Here is a 20886-nt window from a genome sequence, read left to right as displayed (position 1 = left end):
TTTGACCGTAAATTAAAGATTTTGAAAGGCTGATTTTGTAGGTCATTTTTAGTACGGGTCGAACCAAAATCTATGAAAAAGCAATAAATATTTGAAATCTACGTACCTTCAGGATTACCCTCTATCAAGTCCCGTAAAGATCGGACACTCCAAACACAAAATATACACTTCCAAAGGAACACAAATATTCCGGAGCGACTGCATCTAACGTGCCTCGTTCTGAAAGTGTCAACTTCGAACTGATGCACGAGAGCGAATAAACGAGTTTAACCCTTCGGCTTTTCGGTTTAGTACGCGGCAAAGCCTTCCCTACAATATTTTAGGGTCGTTTACATGAAAAAAAATATCGATTTTTTCGATTTCGCCGAAAATTTCGAGATTTGAAACACTGTGCGTCGCTAAAAAAAAGGCGGAGTCGCGTGAGAAAGAATCGCGGCGGAAACTTACGGGAAAACTCGTTCGACAAACGGGGATTCTAGACTGTTTCGTTTAAAATTGTCCGATACGGTATATAAACACGCAGAAAAGGGCTTTACGATTTACGCACTTGGCATGTGTAAAAATTGGATTTCATGTGTATACCGCTGTGCCCGGGTGAGAGACTGCAGGAGCACTTTTTTTTACTATCCTGTAGTATCGTAATTCGTACACGGAGAGAATTTTCTCTTAAAATTTGTCCTGAAAATCATGTAATCGTGGCGTTTCGAAGAATTTTACGAGAGTTTTTTGAAATTTTACTATACATTTTACTAGTAAAATGCACTCTCTAAAAGTCAATCGGTGGATTGTCACTGAAAACAGTGAATATTGACTGATTCGCAGTTATAATGCACTAATTGGCTTTTAGAGAGTACGATAACATTTCCAAATTCTTCGAAATGCCACGTTGCACTGTGGGCTGAAATGAAATTTCGTGTTTCCAAAAAGGCTACAGCCTCTAAATTCGAGCCGATTTCAATTCTTGTTTTTTAAATGAAAGGCAATGAAATTTGGAACAACTTTGTCGGTTTAGATTTTTTATTCTTGTTTCCCTTCTTTAATAAATTAAACATAGAGAAGTTAAATTTAGAAAGTTTTCAATAAAGAGTAGATAGCTCATCTCATATTTCATATAATTTAACCACAGGTAAATATTTTTTGAAACACGAAATTTCATTTCAGCCCTGCGTTGGCCCACAATTATATGACTTTCAGGATCAATTTTAAGGGAAAATTCTCTCCGTGCGGATATTCGGCTTGAAGATTAAGGAAGTAAACAGTCTGAATATTCATTCTGCAACGTTCAGTCAAATTGAAGAATTAATTAGGAAGTTGCGTGATAAAAATGCCAAAATGTGACTCACCCGGACCTGCCGGATTTATATTCTCCCTTTTTTATTACTCGGTTCGACGAATTTACGGTCAAGAAGAAAGTCGATGTATTATAATATCTGGCGATGACAGCGCGAGCCGCCTTTACGAGCTCGCCGAGTCGCATTCGGTTCGCCGCAACTAGCCATCGATTTTTCCTCTTTTTGACCGATCCCCGGCCGGCATTTTTATTACATTAGACGTCAGGATTTCAATATCTCGACGATGTACGACCGGACGGACGACGGGGAAATAAATTTTTACCGCCGGTACCACCGCGCCGGCTATACGCGCTACGTGAGAGCCATCCCATTACCGGGGCCAGCATCCGAAATCTGTGCCGGACAACGCGCGCAGTCACAGTGTAAAGCCCCAGTCGCGGCCCGTTTACGTCGGATGTACTCGTTTCCATTTTAATTGCGCCAACAACGTTCTCGCGATGCGCTTCCGGCGATTTCACCTCCGCCGGTATCGGGAAACCGTGCCATCGCGTCGCCCTCCGCAGCTGCCGGACGCCCAGAACCCGCCCAGCTCGCAAAATCGTCGTCCGGCCGTTCACGCGGGTTTCCGCAACGCTCGTCTACGCGTTCGCGCGGCACCTTATCGCGGGCGTTTAATTAAAAATTGTTGTACCCGACAATTTACTCGGCGACCGTTCGATTTCCTCTCGACCGGAGATTCCGCGATGTGCGCGCGACGGAAAAAACATCCCGCGGAACATCAGTCGCTGCCGACTAACGGCGTCGTATTTTATAATGGAACGCGCGCGTGCACGCCGGCCAGATGAAAATCCGCACCGGTAGGAAATAAAGAATGCGCGCATTTTTTTCCTCCCCCTCATTCGGACGGATGAGACGTTCGTGTTCAACCGATATATCACGCCCGTATCTCGCGCTTCGCCTCGCGCGCGCCGAGATATACTACCTGCAAACTGAGTTATCCGTCTAAATCATATTGCTCGGTGTGCAGGCTATGACTGACATAATCAGCCTCAGAATATGCACTTACGTAATCCCGGCCGCTCCGCTCGCGGAATTGCGTATCTTCGCGAAGTATGTCGGGGTTGCGTCTAATTTTAGGCCCCCGTCCGCAGTCTGGACCACGTGTCCGGTAGCTACGCGGGCTTCGGAGCACGACGCGTCCCCGCGCGTCTCGTACTCGAGGTCAAATAAAAATTATAACGCACTTTTCCGCCAATGTAAATTCGCCAAGTTTCTTCGTGTATATATACACAATCCCTTTTCAGAGCCGCGGAACACATAAATAATCGAAGCACGAGTTGGCTGTAATATATGTGTACGTGTGCGCGCGCGCGTGTGTATGCGAGTAAAATAAAAATCATTTGAAGAATGTTTCCGCCTCCACCGCGGGAGACATTTCGCCGGGAGAGACGTCGCCTACATAATTTAAATTCCCCAGCCTCCCTTATGTGCAATCCCTTTCCAGCCGCGGAGCACATAAATAATCGGGGCGCGAGTTTGTTATAATATTCACTGTCGCGTGTTTCTTAAGCGAGTTCTATCCGTTGTACGTCTTCTTCTCGAATGTTTCTCGACACTTGCCTCGATAGTTGCATCGTAAACTTTCGTCGCCGCGCTTTCTCCCTCTCTCTCTCTATCTCTCTCCTCCACCTCCTCCTTATCCGTTTGCGCGTATCGCGTGCGCGCGTAAACGCCGCCATGAATTCGTAAGTATGCATTACGATCCGGAATGATTACGTACGACACGGTAATTCCCCGGCAACCTTATTCAAAGATACAGTCCGGATGCTGCCGCCGCGGCCGTCGGAAGATATCATCTGCCCCGCCGTGCACTTTCTTCCAGCCTCTCCCATCCTCTTTACGACTGCCACGGTGCCACCGGCACCGTTGTGCGTCCGTACGTTTGTGTGTGCGCGCGCGCGTACGTGCGTGAGTGTGTGTGTACGCGCGCGCACCGAGAACTTCGCATGATTTACGACAAACGAGTTAAGAGCGCCGCCGCCGCGTAATGATAAACATTTTCGACGTTGCGTGCACGCCGTTGCGGACTCGCGAATTCTCAGGCCGCGAGGGCGAGGGCGCCTAAGTGCGCCGTGTAATTTAATAGAATCGTTTACGGAGAGAGCTTTATGATAATCAGAGCCTCGGGGGCTTCGTACGTATACACGAAGCGCGCATACGTGCCATACGGATTTGCGGTATCGTCGCTCTGTATGCTTAATGTCGCTGCCCTCCAGAGCAGCGCGCCGAGACGCAACGGCGCGCGTTTCTCGACAATCGCGCGAGAAACGGGAGTTAAGGGGATCCTAAAGCCGTCTGTTTCATCGACATTCTTTGTTAGAAGTCGTCGTTTAATTGGCTTTACAGAAATGCAAAACTCTTTTACGGAATTGAAGTACGCAAAATCTAGACTATGCTGGTCGACTTTAGAGCAGTATGGAGTGTAGAAATAGTTGCAGGTTTTTTCGAAAAAGGTCGCTGCCAAACATCTGTCAGATTGTCAGTAAAGCCACGGTGTTGACGATGTTAGAATTCGATCCAGAATCTCGGTCTGAGCAATGTGTAGCTAATCTAATTACTGATTTTTCGTACAAGATGCAAATTGATTGGCTATAAATTTCTCGGATCGAGTACAACTTGGAATTAAAAGTGTCGATAATTAACGTTTTTAATTCCGTCTCCTATCTTATCGACACTGATCGAGTTCGCCAGCGGCTTTTAGGATCCCCTTAAGACTAATCTACAATGTGCCCTTTGCGTCTAGAAACATTTTATTTTGTAGCCGAGAAAAATGCGTTTACAAAATTTGTGCAAGTTGATAGATCGTACGATCGTACATCGTCGACAAATTTTTTTTTAAGCGTGTTCTCTCCAAAGCTAGCGCCGCACTATGCGCGGTTCATGATTCGTATATTCGTGAATAGTGTGGAGGAAAAATTCGCCGATTCGCCATTCGCTGTGTTCTGCCGTCATAACCTAAAAAGGATTATCTCAATTTTTTGACCATTGTAGTCACTTTCTATGTTCTGTTTTTTTTTGTTTTTATGACTTCACTAACAAGCGGTAACCACCAATTTGCTACTTTTTTAACAAAAAAAAGTCATGGCAATGTAAAATTATTGAAATAGAGAAGAAATGCTTTAATATGCAGAATTCATTTCAGAATTAACACATTGTTTCGTGGTGGCCTAGCTATAAGAAATGCGCGTTTTCTCGAAACAAGTTGGGAGATACTGCTTTCTATTGTTAGTTAGGACGGCAGTGATCCGCTAGCCGAACGATTTTTCAAAGAAAACAGTGGTTTTTTTAACTAATATTGAAACTTGACTAATTGTAGACTTGCAATGCAAGTCCTGTCATAACTGGTAAAGATTAAAAGTTGTCGAAGTTAACACGGGCGAAACGACAAATAACAAATTACGAATGATTAACTGCGAATCACGAATCATGAATCGCGCATTACGCATAGTGCGGAGCTAGCTTAAAAGTCAATCAGTGAATTTTCACTGAAAACAGTGATAACGCGCTGACTTTTAAAGTTCTTCTTCTTCTTCCTCGTGTTATGTTTAAAAGCCTGTTTTATCAAGTTCGTTCTGTACCAGCCCTGTACCAGAACGAACTGGTACTTTGAGCATTTGCTTCATCTTCGGCAAACTGCTAACCTTGCCGAAGGAAACCTCCAATCTGGAGGGCTGTATCCCTAAAAGGATATGTGTGGCAGGATACTCTCGGCGGTTACCACTTCCCTTCGGAAAATTCCGGAAAAAACCCAGTGGCGTTCGTGGATTGGAAATCGGATCTTTTCGTGCATTTGTTTACTAAGCGGCGCACATTTCTCTGCGTCACACTCGCCACTTTTAGAGAGTTGATTTGTTTAAATAAAATAGAATGTTTCTAGACACAAAGAGCACATTGTAGATTAGGCTTGAAGGATTCGTAGAATTATTTTCACCCGACGCACCGTCCGCCGCTTCCCCAATTTAATTAAAAATGATTAAAACTCTGCGACGGTATCTTTTATACGGAAACGTATATATGTATATATATATCTCTCTCTCTCCGCCTCTCGCGTAATGCGATGAAGACTGGACGGTCGCGCTCGGCGCTAAATATACGGGGAGAAAACGGGCTATTATCTTTATTAGATGCTTTCTAAAGCGAATTGTGCCCGGTTTATTGCCGAGGCGCGGGTGCAGTCAGAAAGTTTTGCAACTCTCGGCGCGTAACACCTAGGCGCGAGGACGACGACGGAAGAATCGACCGTGTTGCGGAATTATTAGAGTCCGCGCGCAGATATATTCCTACAATAGGCACGCGCAATCGATACGGTCGCCGCTCCGTGCCCCGCGTTTACCTCCCGTACGTTAATATCACTTTGCGTTAAAGCGTATTTAATTCGAATTAACGGCGAAATCTCTTGGGAGAGCGGTAAAGTACGGCCGCTACGTCGAGCGGAAACGGTAGTTTCCGTGTACTCCTCTATCTCCCCCGTATTTTATGCTACTTTGCTCCGTGACCGGCGCTTTATCGCACAAAGGATCTATTGATCTACCGTAAACCGGTAGCCGTCTTCGATTAAAACTCGGCTCGTGATAGCGGCCGATAAATTTCGCTTCGGCAACAACGGCGGCATTTAATCGGCCGTGGCCGCGCCGCCGCCGCGTCTCCCAGGCGAGAGAGCTCGCCACGACTCGCCATGCATGTATTGTGCACCGTACGTGGGGTATGAAAGAAGGTGGATATCCATTAGCATAAGACTCCGAGGAGATCCCCGGCGGAAGATAGCCGGCCCCCTTATTTATATAGTCAGGACCAATCAGCCGTCCCCCGCGCCGTCCTGATAAAAGCCAGAGACTCGGCCCTGCCCGATACGAAACGAGCTGCAGATCGTCCGTAACGTCGGCTATCATTAAACGCGGCACCTTAAAGCGAAATATGCGGATAATCGCCTGGAATTATCGCGTTTTCCTACAACCGTCATTTTTCTCGTCGCAAATCTCTCTCTCTCTCTCTCTCCTGCGGTTCGACTAACAAGGAGAGAAAGAGAATTGCGGACGACGCGAGGGAGAACAATGTGAGGTGAGCAAGTACGAGCGAATCGGTACTCTGAATATTTATAAACGGCGGATAACGAATGAGAATGTGCGTTAAAGCGAACGAAATGAAATACGGAAGTCCGCGGGGAGAGGAGCGGGACGAGCGGAGATCGCGTATAGATGTTAATAATTATTACACGAGTAGCGGGAGCGGGCTCTTTACGGCGATACGGTGAATTAATGAAATAATAATATATCGCTGACGTTACAGGAGCGACGGAATGGATAACGTTACGTCGTACGCGCCGATAATCTACGCGGCTGATATTCATATTATTTAAATTTTAAAAATGTCGAAATCACCGGAGACGGCACCGTTTACCAATCTATAATCCCTCCCCCCTGTCCCCCTTCCCTGCACCACCACCCATCCCTCCTCCCCCCCGCACCTCCTCCTCCCCGATATCCGATCTGGAGATGTCATTTCATGGCGCATAGGATTATTATTCCGCGATGGCGAGCGTGAAACTGGCCTTAAGCCGCACCGGTGGCTGGAATATTCCAAGATCCAATCTCGCGGAGGCACGTAAATCCTCGCGAGGAAACCCGGAGGAGGTGAGCCCCGTTGTATCCCGGGGCGAAATTAGAATAATTACGCGTGTAATCTAGCCCGTTTTTGCCGCCGTCCGCGCCTCGGCCCCCGCGACTTTAAGGAAACCCTCACCGGGGGCGTCTCCCCCGTTCTTTCGGGAGTATTTAGCGGCGCGTCGTGTCCCCGCGACGACAGGCAACGCGCAGAAACACATCAGCCCGTTGATCCTCCTCTCCCGAATGTCTCGTCTCTATAAATGCCACGTCGCCTTCGTGAGATGAAAGGCCGCTCTCGCCGATCTCACGGGAGATTAAGCTGCGCAATTTAGCGTCGCCGAGCGTCGGGGGCGCGCGCGTTGTGCGGTTATACCTGAATTAATTATTTCTGCAAAAAATTATTCACAATTAGCTTAGAATTTCACGTTGTCGGGGCTTACGCGATTTTCCCCGCGCCCCCTCCCTTCACCCCCCCCCTCCAAAAAAAACTGTCCGCGCGCTCTGCGAATTGATAACGAGGCGGACGATTGCATTATATGCCTTGGTGCACGTTTACTGCAATATTCCACGAAGTCGCGCTATTAATGTAACGTAATCTCCGTTGAGTTGATGATATTTGTACAAAATATGATGACCGTTAAACCGCGCTATCATATATTATTAATCCAATAAACACTCGTCGCGAGATTTACATGTTTGTGAATACGCGCATCGCGAAAATATCATTCTGCGGCTGCCAATTATCGCTGCTGTTTCGAGCATTACGGGAAAAACAACGGTTTACGGAGCGACGCATTTACGATAGATTTCACCGCTTTGTTGCCGCGCACCTTTCATCCGCGGATGTTTGCACGTCCGCGATCTCCCCCTTGCGTCCGCGTTTAATCGAAAGGGCCGGTTGCCCGCTCGAGCGGATTGAATAACGTAGAAATGGCGTTTATTCGCCGCACGTTACAGGACGCGCGACGGCCGGGCTAATTAAGCGGGGTGACGGGAAATAATTCACCGCACGATTCTTCCCCGCGCGAGAAAGGGATTTCGGTGCCGCGCCGCGCCGCGCCGGGCGCGATCGGCGAGCGGCACGTACCGATTGCATTCTACCGGCGCCGACGAGTCGGTATGTGCGTCGCGCACGCACTCGAGGCGCGCGGCGGCAAGACGCGAACACTCCTGGGAACGCATGCCACCTCCTGGGAAAGAGCCCGGGCTCGGCACGGCGACGGTCGAATCGCGGGCATAATTGACGATCGGTGCGGGTAATTCGCGCGATCCTCTCGCCGGCGACGGCACGGGGAGAACGTAATGGGCAAGTTTCACGAGGCAGGTGCGAACGATCCCGTTGATTCCGCTCGCTTGTGCTTCGAGTGTCGCTCTCGAGTCGAGGGATCCCACTCTCGCGAGACGCTAACGTTTCTAAACGTTATTGTTCCCGTCAACGCGCCTTCACGCGATATAATTAATTGCGCGCTGCAACTTTGCTTTGGATTATTACGAATAATTGATGGAAATTTACATTGCCGGCGATAATTAACGGACTTCATAAATAACGCGTTTTACAAAGTGGAAATTAATTAATAATTAGTATCGAGGATGCGCGCGCGCGTGCCCTGAATGTGGTTGTTATTTGACTCCGCGTTTTTACGTTTTAAAAATCTGCCGTTTCTCTAAAAGCCGTCAATTAAATTAGAGCGCGACATTAAGGCCGAGTAAGAGAAATTGCGACAAGAGAGCCAAGCGTACGCTTCAGTTGAGTAGCGTAGGTACTTATTAGTTGGTAATTAGCAAGCCTGCCGACGATATGGTTAATTATTACAATTAAGCCATTCTGGGCTGAGAGTATCCCAATTCCCCGCGGGAATTTCCCCGTACACACACGAGGCTGCCGCGTTATTACTCATGCTCGGATTTAACACAATTCCGTACGGGCTGGCGTTATAAACAACGTAGATCTCTTCAGTTTTACAGAGCACCTGCGAAGAGAGTCAGAGGACGCGTCTTGCCCGAGAAAGGGGAAACGTGACGCCGAGGCCACCGTGCGATTTATCGAAAAATAAAGTAAGATTATTTAAGTGTCTGCGAGCAAACTTTGTCGAATTTACGCGAATGTCATTTTTCCTTTGGCTCATTAAAACTTTATAAGGCGCAAGAAAATGCCTAAGACTTAAAGCTGCAGTCTTATTTAGTCTTATTTAAGTCTAACTTCTCGACTTTGGAGTAATTGAATCATCCCTTAACGATTTATTGAAATCGAGTACACGCGCGGAGAAAGAGGGGGGGTGTTGGGGCAAGCTACTTTTCGCATGTGGCATAATTACCGCTCCCTAATGGAATGAAGTCACAAAAAATCCGCAGTAATTATTTCATTACCCCTTTGCTTGCCGTAATAACCCGGCGTAAAAAAAATCGACGAAAAGTCGGCGCGTTTTTCTTCGCAACAGAGTCCACGTCAAATATTATTGCGGCTGCGTTGGAGTTTTTTCGACGTACACATGGGAATCAACTTGACCGAGGCGCGCGATGGAAATAGTTTGTCAATCAACAGCGTATCAAAAAATTGTCCATGTTGCCAGTAATTACTGCCGCGATAAAACAATAAGACTAGTCAACAAAGTTAGACTGCTTTTTTTCTAATAAAATGTATGAAATAGGATATGTTTTTTAATCAATTCGCGTACAGTAAATACGAAAATACCTGCGAAAAGTTTGCAGTACCTCGTATTTTTCTATTATTGGCGTGTACTGTTTAGTTTCGAAAGAAATTCTGTATCGCAAACTGGCCCCATTTTTTGCATTAAAATTCTCAAAAGCAGCTCCGAAATCAAAGTAACCATTCAATCTAATAACAAAGGACGTATTAAAACATAAGCAGATAAATTTTATGACAAAAATAACAGGAAAAGTCCGCGTGACGGTAATAAAGCATTGACCTATTTCGAGACCGACACTCCTCTGTTCCATAAAAGTGAAGATACATGTACGACACTAACTAAAAAGAATGCCTATTTGTGAAAAAAAACATATTACAGAAAAGAAAATATATTGTCACCTTTATAGACTAAAACAGTTGTTGTAAAAAAGTGCGATGACGTTTTTTTTTATCATCATATTCATAATTAGTGTATACAGAATGTGTTTATCAGTGTTAGAAAAATCTTGTTGATTGACGTAATTGTAAAGTAATTACCTGAAAAAACAGTTACCTTTTCCCAATTGTTGAACTTTTTAATGCCAAAAAACGTTATGGCAAATATTAGAGCGATATTTTCCGGGAGAGAAATGGCACTTCCGTTGAATTCGTTTGCGTGCGCGGTTATACTTCCGCGCTGTTAAATTGGAATAAAATCGTTTTTCGCGTTATCTCGGTTTCGCCGAAGTGCGCGTGCAAGGGTCTCTAAAATTATGCACTTACCGTCTCGCCGGTGCATCGACGACGGTAACATTGAATTCACTGACTTCGGCCTGGCAGTGACTACACTTCTCTGAATGCAATCAATGGGCGTAAACGCACGTGTTAAGCGGCCGGCATTGTTGCGCCGGCATTGTTCGGGGCAGGTTATTGTTACATTATGCTCGCGTTATTGAACCTTATTACGCGCAGACGTTTAAGGCCTCACATTCAACGAGACTTACGTTGTTGCACAGGCGCGAGCGAAAACGAGAAATGCGCATCGTTCGCACTCCGAAATTCACACGTTCGCGTTTCGATTGATAGATAAACTATCATGAACTATTCCAAACTTACTACTTTTATAAAACAGCTAGTATGATTGATTGACTTGTGTGCTATTTTTGTACATCAAGAACGACAAAGGGCTAATAATAAAAAGCCTGCAGTCCGAACACATCTCTAAATCTGAAACGTTGCAGAAATAAAGTACATATGAACCTAATCGCGTAGCAATTTTGAACTATAGCGGTAAATCACTGTCGCTGCTCGATGGGCAAAATTTGCGACGAGTTTATTAATTTTTGTATCTGCCAGAATTCAATATATCTTAAAATTATATTTCGATCTTCAGGTGGAATTTTCTTTACGATCTTGTACAACTTTTCTGTCCTTCTGACACATACGTCTTTGATGCAATACGTTCTTTCATAAGTAATTTTCCAAGCTCTACAAGCAATCTTCTTTTCATTAACTTGTTCGAGTTCCAACTCGGAACTATTGAAGTCCGTAATATAAACGCGTCATAAGCATAAATGTCAAACATAAACAATAATCGTCGATCAGCGATTCGTTATTGCAAGTGTAAAGTTCTTATAAATTGATCGAGAATGTCCACAGTAGTTTTTCGTTGAATTATAAAACCTATTTTCGGTTATTCCTATCACTAGAGTTTTTCTCACGAGGCATCGTACTCGTCAAAAGTAAGATCTCTTTGTTGTTTTACAAAAAACCAGGTATTTAAAATATATTCCAAAATACATTTCGAAAACTAAGGAACATGGAAAGTCAGATTTTCTCTGAAGAGGTGTTTTACCTTTAGAACCGCTTATCAGTGAAAATTGCTGTGTGATTTATAGGTTCACATTTTACTTACGCGAAGTTTCAGATTTGTAGGAATTTTCAGATTACCTTCCTTGTAAATAAAACTACCAAGAATATAACGCCAAAAATTATATCAATCCCCTTTCAGTGCATCATTTTTTTTTCCGCAAATCAGCGAAACGCGAGATCTGCCGATCACTTTTAATTAGAAGATAATGATCTTCATTAAAAGTTCCGGCATTCTGATGAACAAGATTCGATAACGAGTATCGTCGAGGAAGTAAAATGATTTTGGCGAACAGAGTCCTGAAAAATAAAAGGAAGACAACGACTCTTGTTTGAACCGTAATCTCGCCGATCGGCCTCGGGAACCTCATCTATTTAATCACAAAATCATCCATCGGCATCGCGCTTTTTAACGAGGTGCCGACGTTTAGGACCAAAATTATAAAGCCGATAGATGCGGGGACCACCGATCGATTTTCCCTCATTCCGCCCTTTTTTTCTCTCTCTTTTCCTTCGACCACACTTTAAAGCGCTTCGTTCCTACCGCGTCGTTGCTGGCGCGCTTGTATCCCAGACAACGTACAAGGTGTCTGCACTTTACGACGAGGACTTTATTAGCATTTTATGGCATGTATCACCTCGCGCGAGCGTCGATGTCGGTATATACCTCATTTTTTTTATAATATCGAAAATATAGGAGTGAGCGGAGGAGGAGAAGAGAGAAGAGGACTCGCTACAAGTGGAGCAAAGGTGTCGCGCGAAAAATAAGAACCCTCTCTCTCTCTCTCTCTCTCTCTCTCTCTACCTTCGTGATCCGAGCGAGCGTCTTTTTGCATTGCGTATAATTCCGCGCGGCGGATCTGGAGCGGCTGCGATTTTTCGTGTACACTCTGCACAACATGGATACACCTTCGTCAGAATGATCAACATTAATTTATCGCGCGAGATTAATGACTCGCGGGATACGCTGCATCGTACGATTATCCGCGTATACGAGATTATTATGTAATTAGCCGCGCACGAGCGTGAAGCTTCCCTTTCGATTAACGCGAAACGCCGTTCTTCCGGCGCAATATCCGCTCCTCCGCGCTCCAATTATTCGCCGCGCGAGCTGTTACGACGAACGCGATTATTTCTCGCGTTGCACTTTAATCCCTCGGCTGTCCCCCCCCCCTCCGTTCCACGTACAATAAAGTTCTCTTATAGGATCGCAGGCACGCACGCGATCAAAGAAACGCTCGTCTGAAAGGTCCGTCGATACGCGGTGATTCTCTCTCTCTCTCTTTCTTCTTTCCTCCTCTTTCTCTGCCTTCCGTTTATTAATTTAACTCGCGCTAGGAACGCGTGGTATTCATGATAATAATTAAAGACAGATAACCGCTCATCGGTTACAGCGAGTGCCGGTGATTGCGAAAGCTCGCCGGACATCCGGCGAGGTGACGACCGAGAACGGTCCGTCTTTACGATAAATGTGCACCATGGCAACGAACAATCCGCCGCTCTCGCCGCTTTAATTTCCCATAAATTGCGAAAGCGGAAGACAGACGAGAGTAATTGTCGAATAATGGCGCCCTTTTTTTCACCTTGTTTCAATGACAATCACTTGAGCGGACCGTTATACGGGACGTTCCGTATTTCTGTCGTACTTCCTTTGAAAGGCGTATTCTTTAACTGCAAAGTACCGGCGCAGTGGCTCAATTAATATATTGAATATCAAAGACCGCGTTTAAGAGAGTATCTCGGTTGACTCGTGACTTCCGCGCTGCAGCTCGACGTATCTCGTAATAAGTCTCGCAATAATCGTTCAGTTTCACAACAATTTGGCGCGACATGCTATCAATATCCCCTTGCAATTTAATAAGATTGACATTGCTTCTTTCCATTAAAGATATTGAGCTTTACCAAGTTGCGAATCATGAGCTATCGAAAGTAAAAAGTTAGGAAAAATGAACGCTTCGGTGCTCTGCTCGCCGAGCGATTTCACGTCTCTCGCGGCGGAAAGTCTACGACTACATAAACGGTCGGGAAAACGAGACTTGGATTAAAGTAACTTTGTCGGAGAGCGCAGAGAGAGAGAGAGAGAGAGAGAGAGGACCGTCGCGTCGGCCAGGAGAGATTCTCTCGTGAGGCGGGACGGCGGATTTCACAATGTCCCCCCGTCTTCCATTTGTGTTTAACGCGCGGATGTGTGTCCCCGAAATAAAATATTCCCCTCTTTCGCGCCGAGATAAATAGATGGTACGTACAAACAACACCACGTTGTAAATGTGAAGAACGTATTTCAAGAAATTCACGGAACAGCAGCCGTCGTCCCTGGTCCTAAGTCTGGTAGAAGTACCGGGTAATCTCTCGGCGCTTTTGGCCATTTTCAGTCGATTGTTGGCTGCGTGCGTCACGGTCCTCGTTGTCACCTGCTCACCGTTGCTGTAAAATAGAAATAACCGTGTCAGAGAAAGAGGGAGATGTTCGCTTGAGGAGATGGGGAAAAAATTCGCGAGGGTGCAAAAATGAACTGTATTTACATAAATATAGGAATACACACGATATGTACACGTAGGTATGTAATACACGGTACTGAATAAAGATATGTACGTTCTTCGTGTAATTAAAAGGATATAAGGTGTCAACTGGTGACGCAACTGGAAAACTTCCGCGAGAAAGGGTTACTGTTGCGCCGCGTGAGATAAAACAAAAATAAAGAAACATTTTACGACTGCCTAAGGAAGCGTTTAAGAAAGTAATCAACAAGTTTTCGACTGTCTATTGCCCGGGAAAGTAATCAACGAGCTTTAGTTTCAACGTCGGAATTTTCGTTGCTGCTCGCTTATACTCGCTTGGACATTGGATGAAGTTAAAGCTCTTCTCGCACCGGCTCGACGGAAACTTTGTCGGAACAACATCAGTGCGACCTCACGGCTGCCGTGGATCAGCGGCGACTCGAATAGCTGGGATAGACGCGAGATATGCAACGAGCGGAAAAGCATCTTCCTGATTATCCAAAAAAGATCCCGCGTGCCCATTCTCGCGAAAGGCGCTTCCTAAGCGGTAAAGAGACGCAGAATGCATCATTTGATCATCGCCGACTCGCATGTCGTCGTCTGCAGAGACGGGAGCTAATAAAAATCGAAAAAGGATTTCTCTCGCCTTTCAGGCAATTTAGTTTGCGCCGGAATTGCGCTCGGGAAACGCTTTCTCGGAAGCAACCCTCACCTTCAAACGGCAGACGGCGCGGCGGAGCGCCTCTTCCTTTGCGAAGAAGCGAGTTAACTTTAATGTCGTTAGAATTCAGGAGAGCGAGGTATGTTCCGCTTGTCGCGTCGTTATGTCGCGAATGCCGGCAGAGGTATCGGAAAATTGACGTAATTCGATAACCGCGCACCCGATGGCCCCCGCCAGACGAGTATGCGTGTATGTGCTTCGCATCGGACGCAGATACGTAAGGGTATAATCGGCGACGTTAGGACGTTGATCGAGTACCGAGAGCGTAACTTTCGTGCCGGTTCGAGGCGAGAGGCAGCGCACGTTGGCACGAGCCCAAGCAAGGGCGTCCGTAGATTTTGACCCGGGGGACCATGGTTAGCCATAGCGGACCGCTGTTGCCTACTTTTTCACAGTACGGAGCAGCTTTACTTATATTTGCGAGCGATGCATGGATTTCAGTACGGGAATTCTGTAACTTGCAATCGATGATTTTCGGTATCGTTAACTAGCGACAGCCAATGGCGAGGACGATCTTCGAAAGAGACGCAGATTTTCATTGGTTGTTCCCAGTTAACGTTATCGAAAAACCTCGATAGCAAGTTAGAGAATTCCCGTACAGGTAGATTTTCCTACTTCCAGAAGTCCTGACGCTGCGACATTCTCAAAATGGATTCATGTTATCTTCTCGGTTCTCTTAGATTTTTTACTTGGACTTTTTTTACCAGCGCGGGAGAATGGCAATATCCTTTCTCTTTGATATTTGCAGCCACCCATAGATTTGAATCCGGGGAGGCCATGGTTAGCCGTCGGAGACCACTTTAGCTCTTTCGCCGTATGAGCAGCTTTACTTTTATTTGCGAGCAATGTATGAATTTCAGGTAGATTTTTAAGTCCTGAAGCTGCGACATTCTCAAAATAGATTCATGTTATCTTCTCGAATTTCTTAGATCTTTCACTTGGATTTTTTTACCAGCGCGAGAAAATGGCAATATCCTTTTCTTTTATGTTTGCAGCCGCCTATAGATTTGAACCCGGGGAGACCATGGTTAGCCATGGGAGACTTCAACTTTTTCGCCGTATGAGCAGCTTTACTTAGCGACCAATGTATCGATTTCAGGTATAGATTTTCTAAATCTGTCATCTCCTCGGATATTCCAGATGCTTCTACCAACAAGAGAGAATGGTACCACCTTTTTTTCCGTCGATATTAGAAACCGTTCGAATCAATGGTACAGATTTCGGAAAATTAGTTAAAGTGAAAACAGGCCACGACCTCCAATAGAGCCCCCGCCTCGGATCTGGCGCATAATATCGTTTTACATCGCCAAGAAATGCGAGGGGCCCACCTACGCTCTAATGCATCGCGCCCTCCATCTTCCGTTCTCTCCGCGATTCTGCGAGTACGCGAGTCACATCCCACGTAAGAATGCACGAGAACGCCAAGTATCTCGCTGCACGAGAGCTGACACGACAGATTGCATGGAATATTGCAGTTCTTTGCGCGCGCAACGATTATACCCGTATTGAGAAAACGGTGAGATAAAGTCGAACGTGTCGAACCGACATTGCAAGGTATACCGTAACAAAATTTCGCACTGAAGCTACAACTGTTACAGCGGGTAATATTGCGACCGTACATCGCAGCTGTATATTTACATGCGTTTAGCAAATTTATATCTTGTAGAGGTTATTAATTTATATAATCTGCTTGATTTTAATTTTGCAATTTTTCATAAAAATACAAACAATTGTGTACAGGATAAGTGTAAAAAAGTAATTTTTGTAAAAGTATGTAATTTATACATTCCCGCTATTAATGATGTAATTGTTACACCCATCATTTATGTGACTTTACATACTTGTTCAGCAGTGCAAACGACATGGCATTTCAAACGACGTGGTTTTTTATCTAACACGAGCCTGGCAGTTTATATATTATATAATTTAGCGACGACCTATTTATCTCGATTATTCGCTCCATTCAAATATTTCATGTTGTTGCGCTTTACATCACTCCCGAATTTTCTCATAGTTAGGATATTGCGAAAGAATATTGATTAATTCGTGGTTTGATTATAGCGTCGCGCCATTGTGTGAATTTCGATCCGGAGCAAGATTGCAATTCGGCGGAGGAAAATTACATTTGTTGTGGTCAACTCCTGTTCGTACGTGACTTGTATACCGAACGGGAACACATAGCGACCACTCAATCTTCTCGATCGACGCACACACTGTGTACGAGAAATCTTCTGAACTGCATAAAAGAAAAGTAAGAGTCCCGTACCGTAGAAAACAACTGCTCTTTTTATTCTCTCGACTTTCCGCCCAAGTATTCATATATTTTCTGAAAAAACCACTCAGGTCTGTCCGAAATTTCGTATTAATACATTGAAATAGAACTATGTTGAGATGGAGGGAAAAAATTTCTGACGCAGTCAGGTGAAATACTTTCGTCCTAAAAATTCGGCAAAACTTTCATTAGCAAGCATTTACCATTTGAGGAAGAGATCGAGGAACGTTATCGTGTCATTTGGCAGTGTGCAATAAGAAGTTAACTGAAAATAGCGAGGCTGCCCCTTTCTGCGTTTCGAGCCGTCTCCCTGCCAGCTGAGGAGAGCGAAGGATAAATGGCGCATAATGAGGACCAGAAGGGAGCAGCGCGCTGATCACGTCGGGGATTGGAAGGGTGGCGGATGGGGAGCGGAAGACAGAGGTGATTACAGCGACTCTCGGGCGAAGAAACCCGAGAGGAGGAGATGAAAGAAGAGAAACCGCGAAATTAAATGGGTGTGACACGTCCCGCGTGTGGGCGAGTACGTAGAAAACCTCCCCAGACCCGCGCGCGTGCATGAATAAATTTTTCTCCTCCCGGCGTGTGCAAGGTCAAAGCTTTTAGCTGCAGGTTCGACGCACCGCGATTATTGACCGCCGAAAGTTTATCAGTTGTCCTCTCGCTCGCAATTACGCCACGTCAACCGTATCCTCCGATTAAGCGCAGCACCGGCGGTATTTTGGCGAGCAATCTGTCCTTTTTTTTTTTGTTGAGGGGATGGGAGGAATAATGTATCCTCTTCATGCAATACCGTGTATCGCGAAAACACGCGATTTAACTTGGGCGCGTAGGCGGCTAATTTTCAAAAAAGCGACGCTTCGATACGGAAATACGTAAATATGCAAATTGCCGTTATCGATTCATCGAGAAATATACATATACATTTTGCGATAATCAAGCAAAATGAATTCTGATTGATGATGTTAATTTAATCGCTTAAATTAATGTACAGCGCTGAATTCCGCGCAAATGAGACTGTAATGTTTATTTCGCGTTTCCTCCGCTATCGCGTTTCATCTCGATTTTCCCGCGGACCGGCTCGTTATTGAATCTGTCGCTGCACCGTTACACCTTCTTCCGGAACAACATCTGCCGGTCGATCGCGCGGAAAAACGATTAAATCGACGAATCAAGTACGCGGGAGTAGCCGCGCGATTTTAACAGATTCGTTATCCACTTCCGGTTCAGAGGAGCGCATTAATTCGCGCTATGGAAATTTCGCTGCTCGCGCGTCGTTACTCCAACGAGAGGGATACGGGGTTGCGAAGTTCCCTGGAAATATCGTCCATTATCCCCCGATGCTTTCCGCGGAAAACACGGACGCGAATCAGGACAACAGCGTAAACAACTTCGCGGCTTTCCACATCGGAAAACACATACTCCGCTCTGTGGGGCGCGAAAAAAAAACACATCGCGGCTGCGAGAAATACACCGCGCGTTTGTTCGCGCGTGCGGCTACATAAAGTGTGCGTTAAGATTGTTAACTGTCATAATATCTTTGCCAATCGGGACGTTAGTGCGGTCGTTTGTGTCGCGCAAGTCGGGTACGGCGGTTAATCAATGCGAAATCACGGTGCGATGCCGTTTCTCGCGTTGGCTGTATCGCTTCTATAAGTAACGCGATATACGTCGACACGAAAAAAATAAAAAATAAAAAATAAAATAACAAGGCCGAAGACTACAAATTTGTGTTTCGATAAAATAGAAAATTTGATGGAAATTGCAGATGAGAAAATCAGCATATCCGCGATATCTAAATTTAAAATCCCATGAATGTATTTTGGATGTAATAATACCGAAATAGCGGAAATATTTTCAGTTGCCTGATTACACGCGCGCATTCGCACACCAATACGGCTCAATAAATCGCGATGCATTCTCATGAAATGCTAATATTTTGCAAAATTAGCGCTACTAATATTTTCCGGTGCAAATCGCGAAATGACGATGTGCGTGTGTGGCGCGAAGAAGGGTTGATACATTAAGTAATGAATGTAGTAGATATTTGACAGGCATTAGCAACTGATGTATATTGCCATGAAAGTCAATATTGATTCTGTTGAAAATTAATGAATAAACATCACAGTTATACTAAACATCCAACAACAATATTGCACCGCGCGGCAATTTCGGAGTATTAACTGCTCGCAATCAGCTTCATAAATCTTAACGCGCACATACGTAAAACTTAACTATCGCACGTGAAATATCGGCGATCGTTCGGCGTTCGTCGGACAATCCGTCGTTGAATAATGTTTGCACGTTGACTGGAAACGACAAAAAAAAACAAAGTGCAACCGTTTATTGTCGTTTGTTACCGGGCATTTTACAGCTCTATTGTTGCAATTGCGAAGGCGGGAGGGAAAAAGAGGAGTTCCGCGAGAGAGCGAAATTCGCGGATAGTCGCGGCAACGCTTCTCAGGCGAAGCGGGCGAGAATTCTTCGGGCGTTCCGGTAACATTTCCGAGAGGCGAACGTTCGGTCCTCGCTGATGGTCCGAGAAATGAATGGTCTACGGTGAACATGGGCTGTGAATAAAAAGTCGCACAGCTGCGCGATACTCACGGCACTCGCGGAGAGTAAAGTCACGACCGCGGTGGCGCAGCTGAATTTTTTATGCGCCCTCGCCGCGGTTTACGGTTTCGGGAATTTACAGCCAGGCCGGGAAAGTAATTCGAAGGAGCGCCGCATTACATGACGAATTGTCCGCGACCGAGGATTCGATCGCCATGAAACGGCAATTCGAACTTCGGCGATCAAATTCGACTCTCCTCCGAGACTTTCTCACTTCGCGGGCAATCCTTGGCTATCCGTCTCGAGAAGCAGAGTCTAATTGAAACGGTCGCGCACGTGCTTCCTCGCGGCGCGATTCGAAAAATTCCCCGCTTTTAATTAAATTTCAAACGCGTTTAAATTTTAAAACCCGGCCCCATTGTAGATATTACAACGGACTCTAACAGTCCTAATAAATGTAATTTACCCCCCTCCTCCCCCGAGGGCAGAGGATTTATCGATGCTCGCAAGTCGATCGCGGCGGGTTAATTCGAGCGGGCGAAACGATATCCGGATATCGCGCGTCCGGGAGCCGAATATCCGCGCAGCTGTCGCGGACGTCGTCCGCGTTGCGCATCGCCGGCGCGCAAAAAGCTACGTAATGCGCGTACTTTTCGCACGGGATGGGTAAAAACGGGCAATGGTAATAACCCATGGGAGGAGGAGGAGGAGAAGGGGGAGGGGACCATCAGCGCGGGGACACGCGCCGCTTGCGCAACGGCGGTTCTTACCGCGTCCCACGTGCTAGGAAGTCGCGCCCGAACGCCTACTTGAAAATACGACCCACGTCGTACCGGATGACGCATCGATATGCGCGCCTTCGATGCTTTTATAGACCCCCGATGGGCCAGAAAAAGCCACCAGAGCCGGCGGCCCTCTCGACGGAACGCTTCATCTTCCAGATGCGCGGCTATATCGATCTGCGGACGATTCGTCCGGCCGCGGTACGACTCGAGTTTAACGATTGTACGCGCCTCTGTTTCCGATTTCCCCTCCCGCCGCGACCCCTGATTTCTTTAAGAAGCATCATCGCCCTGCCGGGTCCTCGAGACAATTCGTATTTCCGTAGATATTTATGAGATACGTAAGATGAAGACGGAATAATTCATGTCAGACGGACGGTTCTCTCTTGGAATACGCTTAATGTCTCTCGCAAACTGGTTATCGTTTCTCTCGAGTTAATTTTTAGTATTTGAGGTCGGCGGAAATATCTTCGTGTAATATTTTATAGGGAGCAAATAACCCGGGACCCGGGAAAATATGGAAAACATCTCATTGTACTAGTCTCAATCGTGTAATTAATATCTAATATCTCATGAGATCCAATTCTAAAAATCATGAGATCCTCGG

The 20886-nt window shown here is 45.8% G+C and overlaps 1 protein-coding gene across 1 annotated transcript in view; it reads right to left on the bottom strand.

Moving 5' to 3' along the window:
* LOC105562174 (CD151 antigen-like) overlaps positions 1-20886 on the bottom strand; it is a 122321-nt gene that overhangs the window by 31288 nt on the left and 70147 nt on the right. Inside the window, exon 3 of the mRNA XM_012012792.1 lies at positions 13697-13874. Coding sequence (XP_011868182.1) covers positions 13697-13816 — 120 coding nt within the window. The 5' untranslated portion in view covers positions 13817-13874. The remainder of the gene's footprint in view (positions 1-13696; positions 13875-20886) is intronic.

This window comes from Vollenhovia emeryi, unplaced genomic scaffold (genome assembly GCF_000949405.1).
Source record: "Vollenhovia emeryi isolate VEMERY1.0 unplaced genomic scaffold, V.emery_V1.0 DF939193.1, whole genome shotgun sequence".
Classification (NCBI taxonomy): domain Eukaryota; kingdom Metazoa; phylum Arthropoda; class Insecta; order Hymenoptera; family Formicidae; genus Vollenhovia; species Vollenhovia emeryi.
The sequence above is the reverse complement of the archived record's forward strand: the minus strand, read 5'-3'. Positions and strand labels throughout refer to the sequence as shown.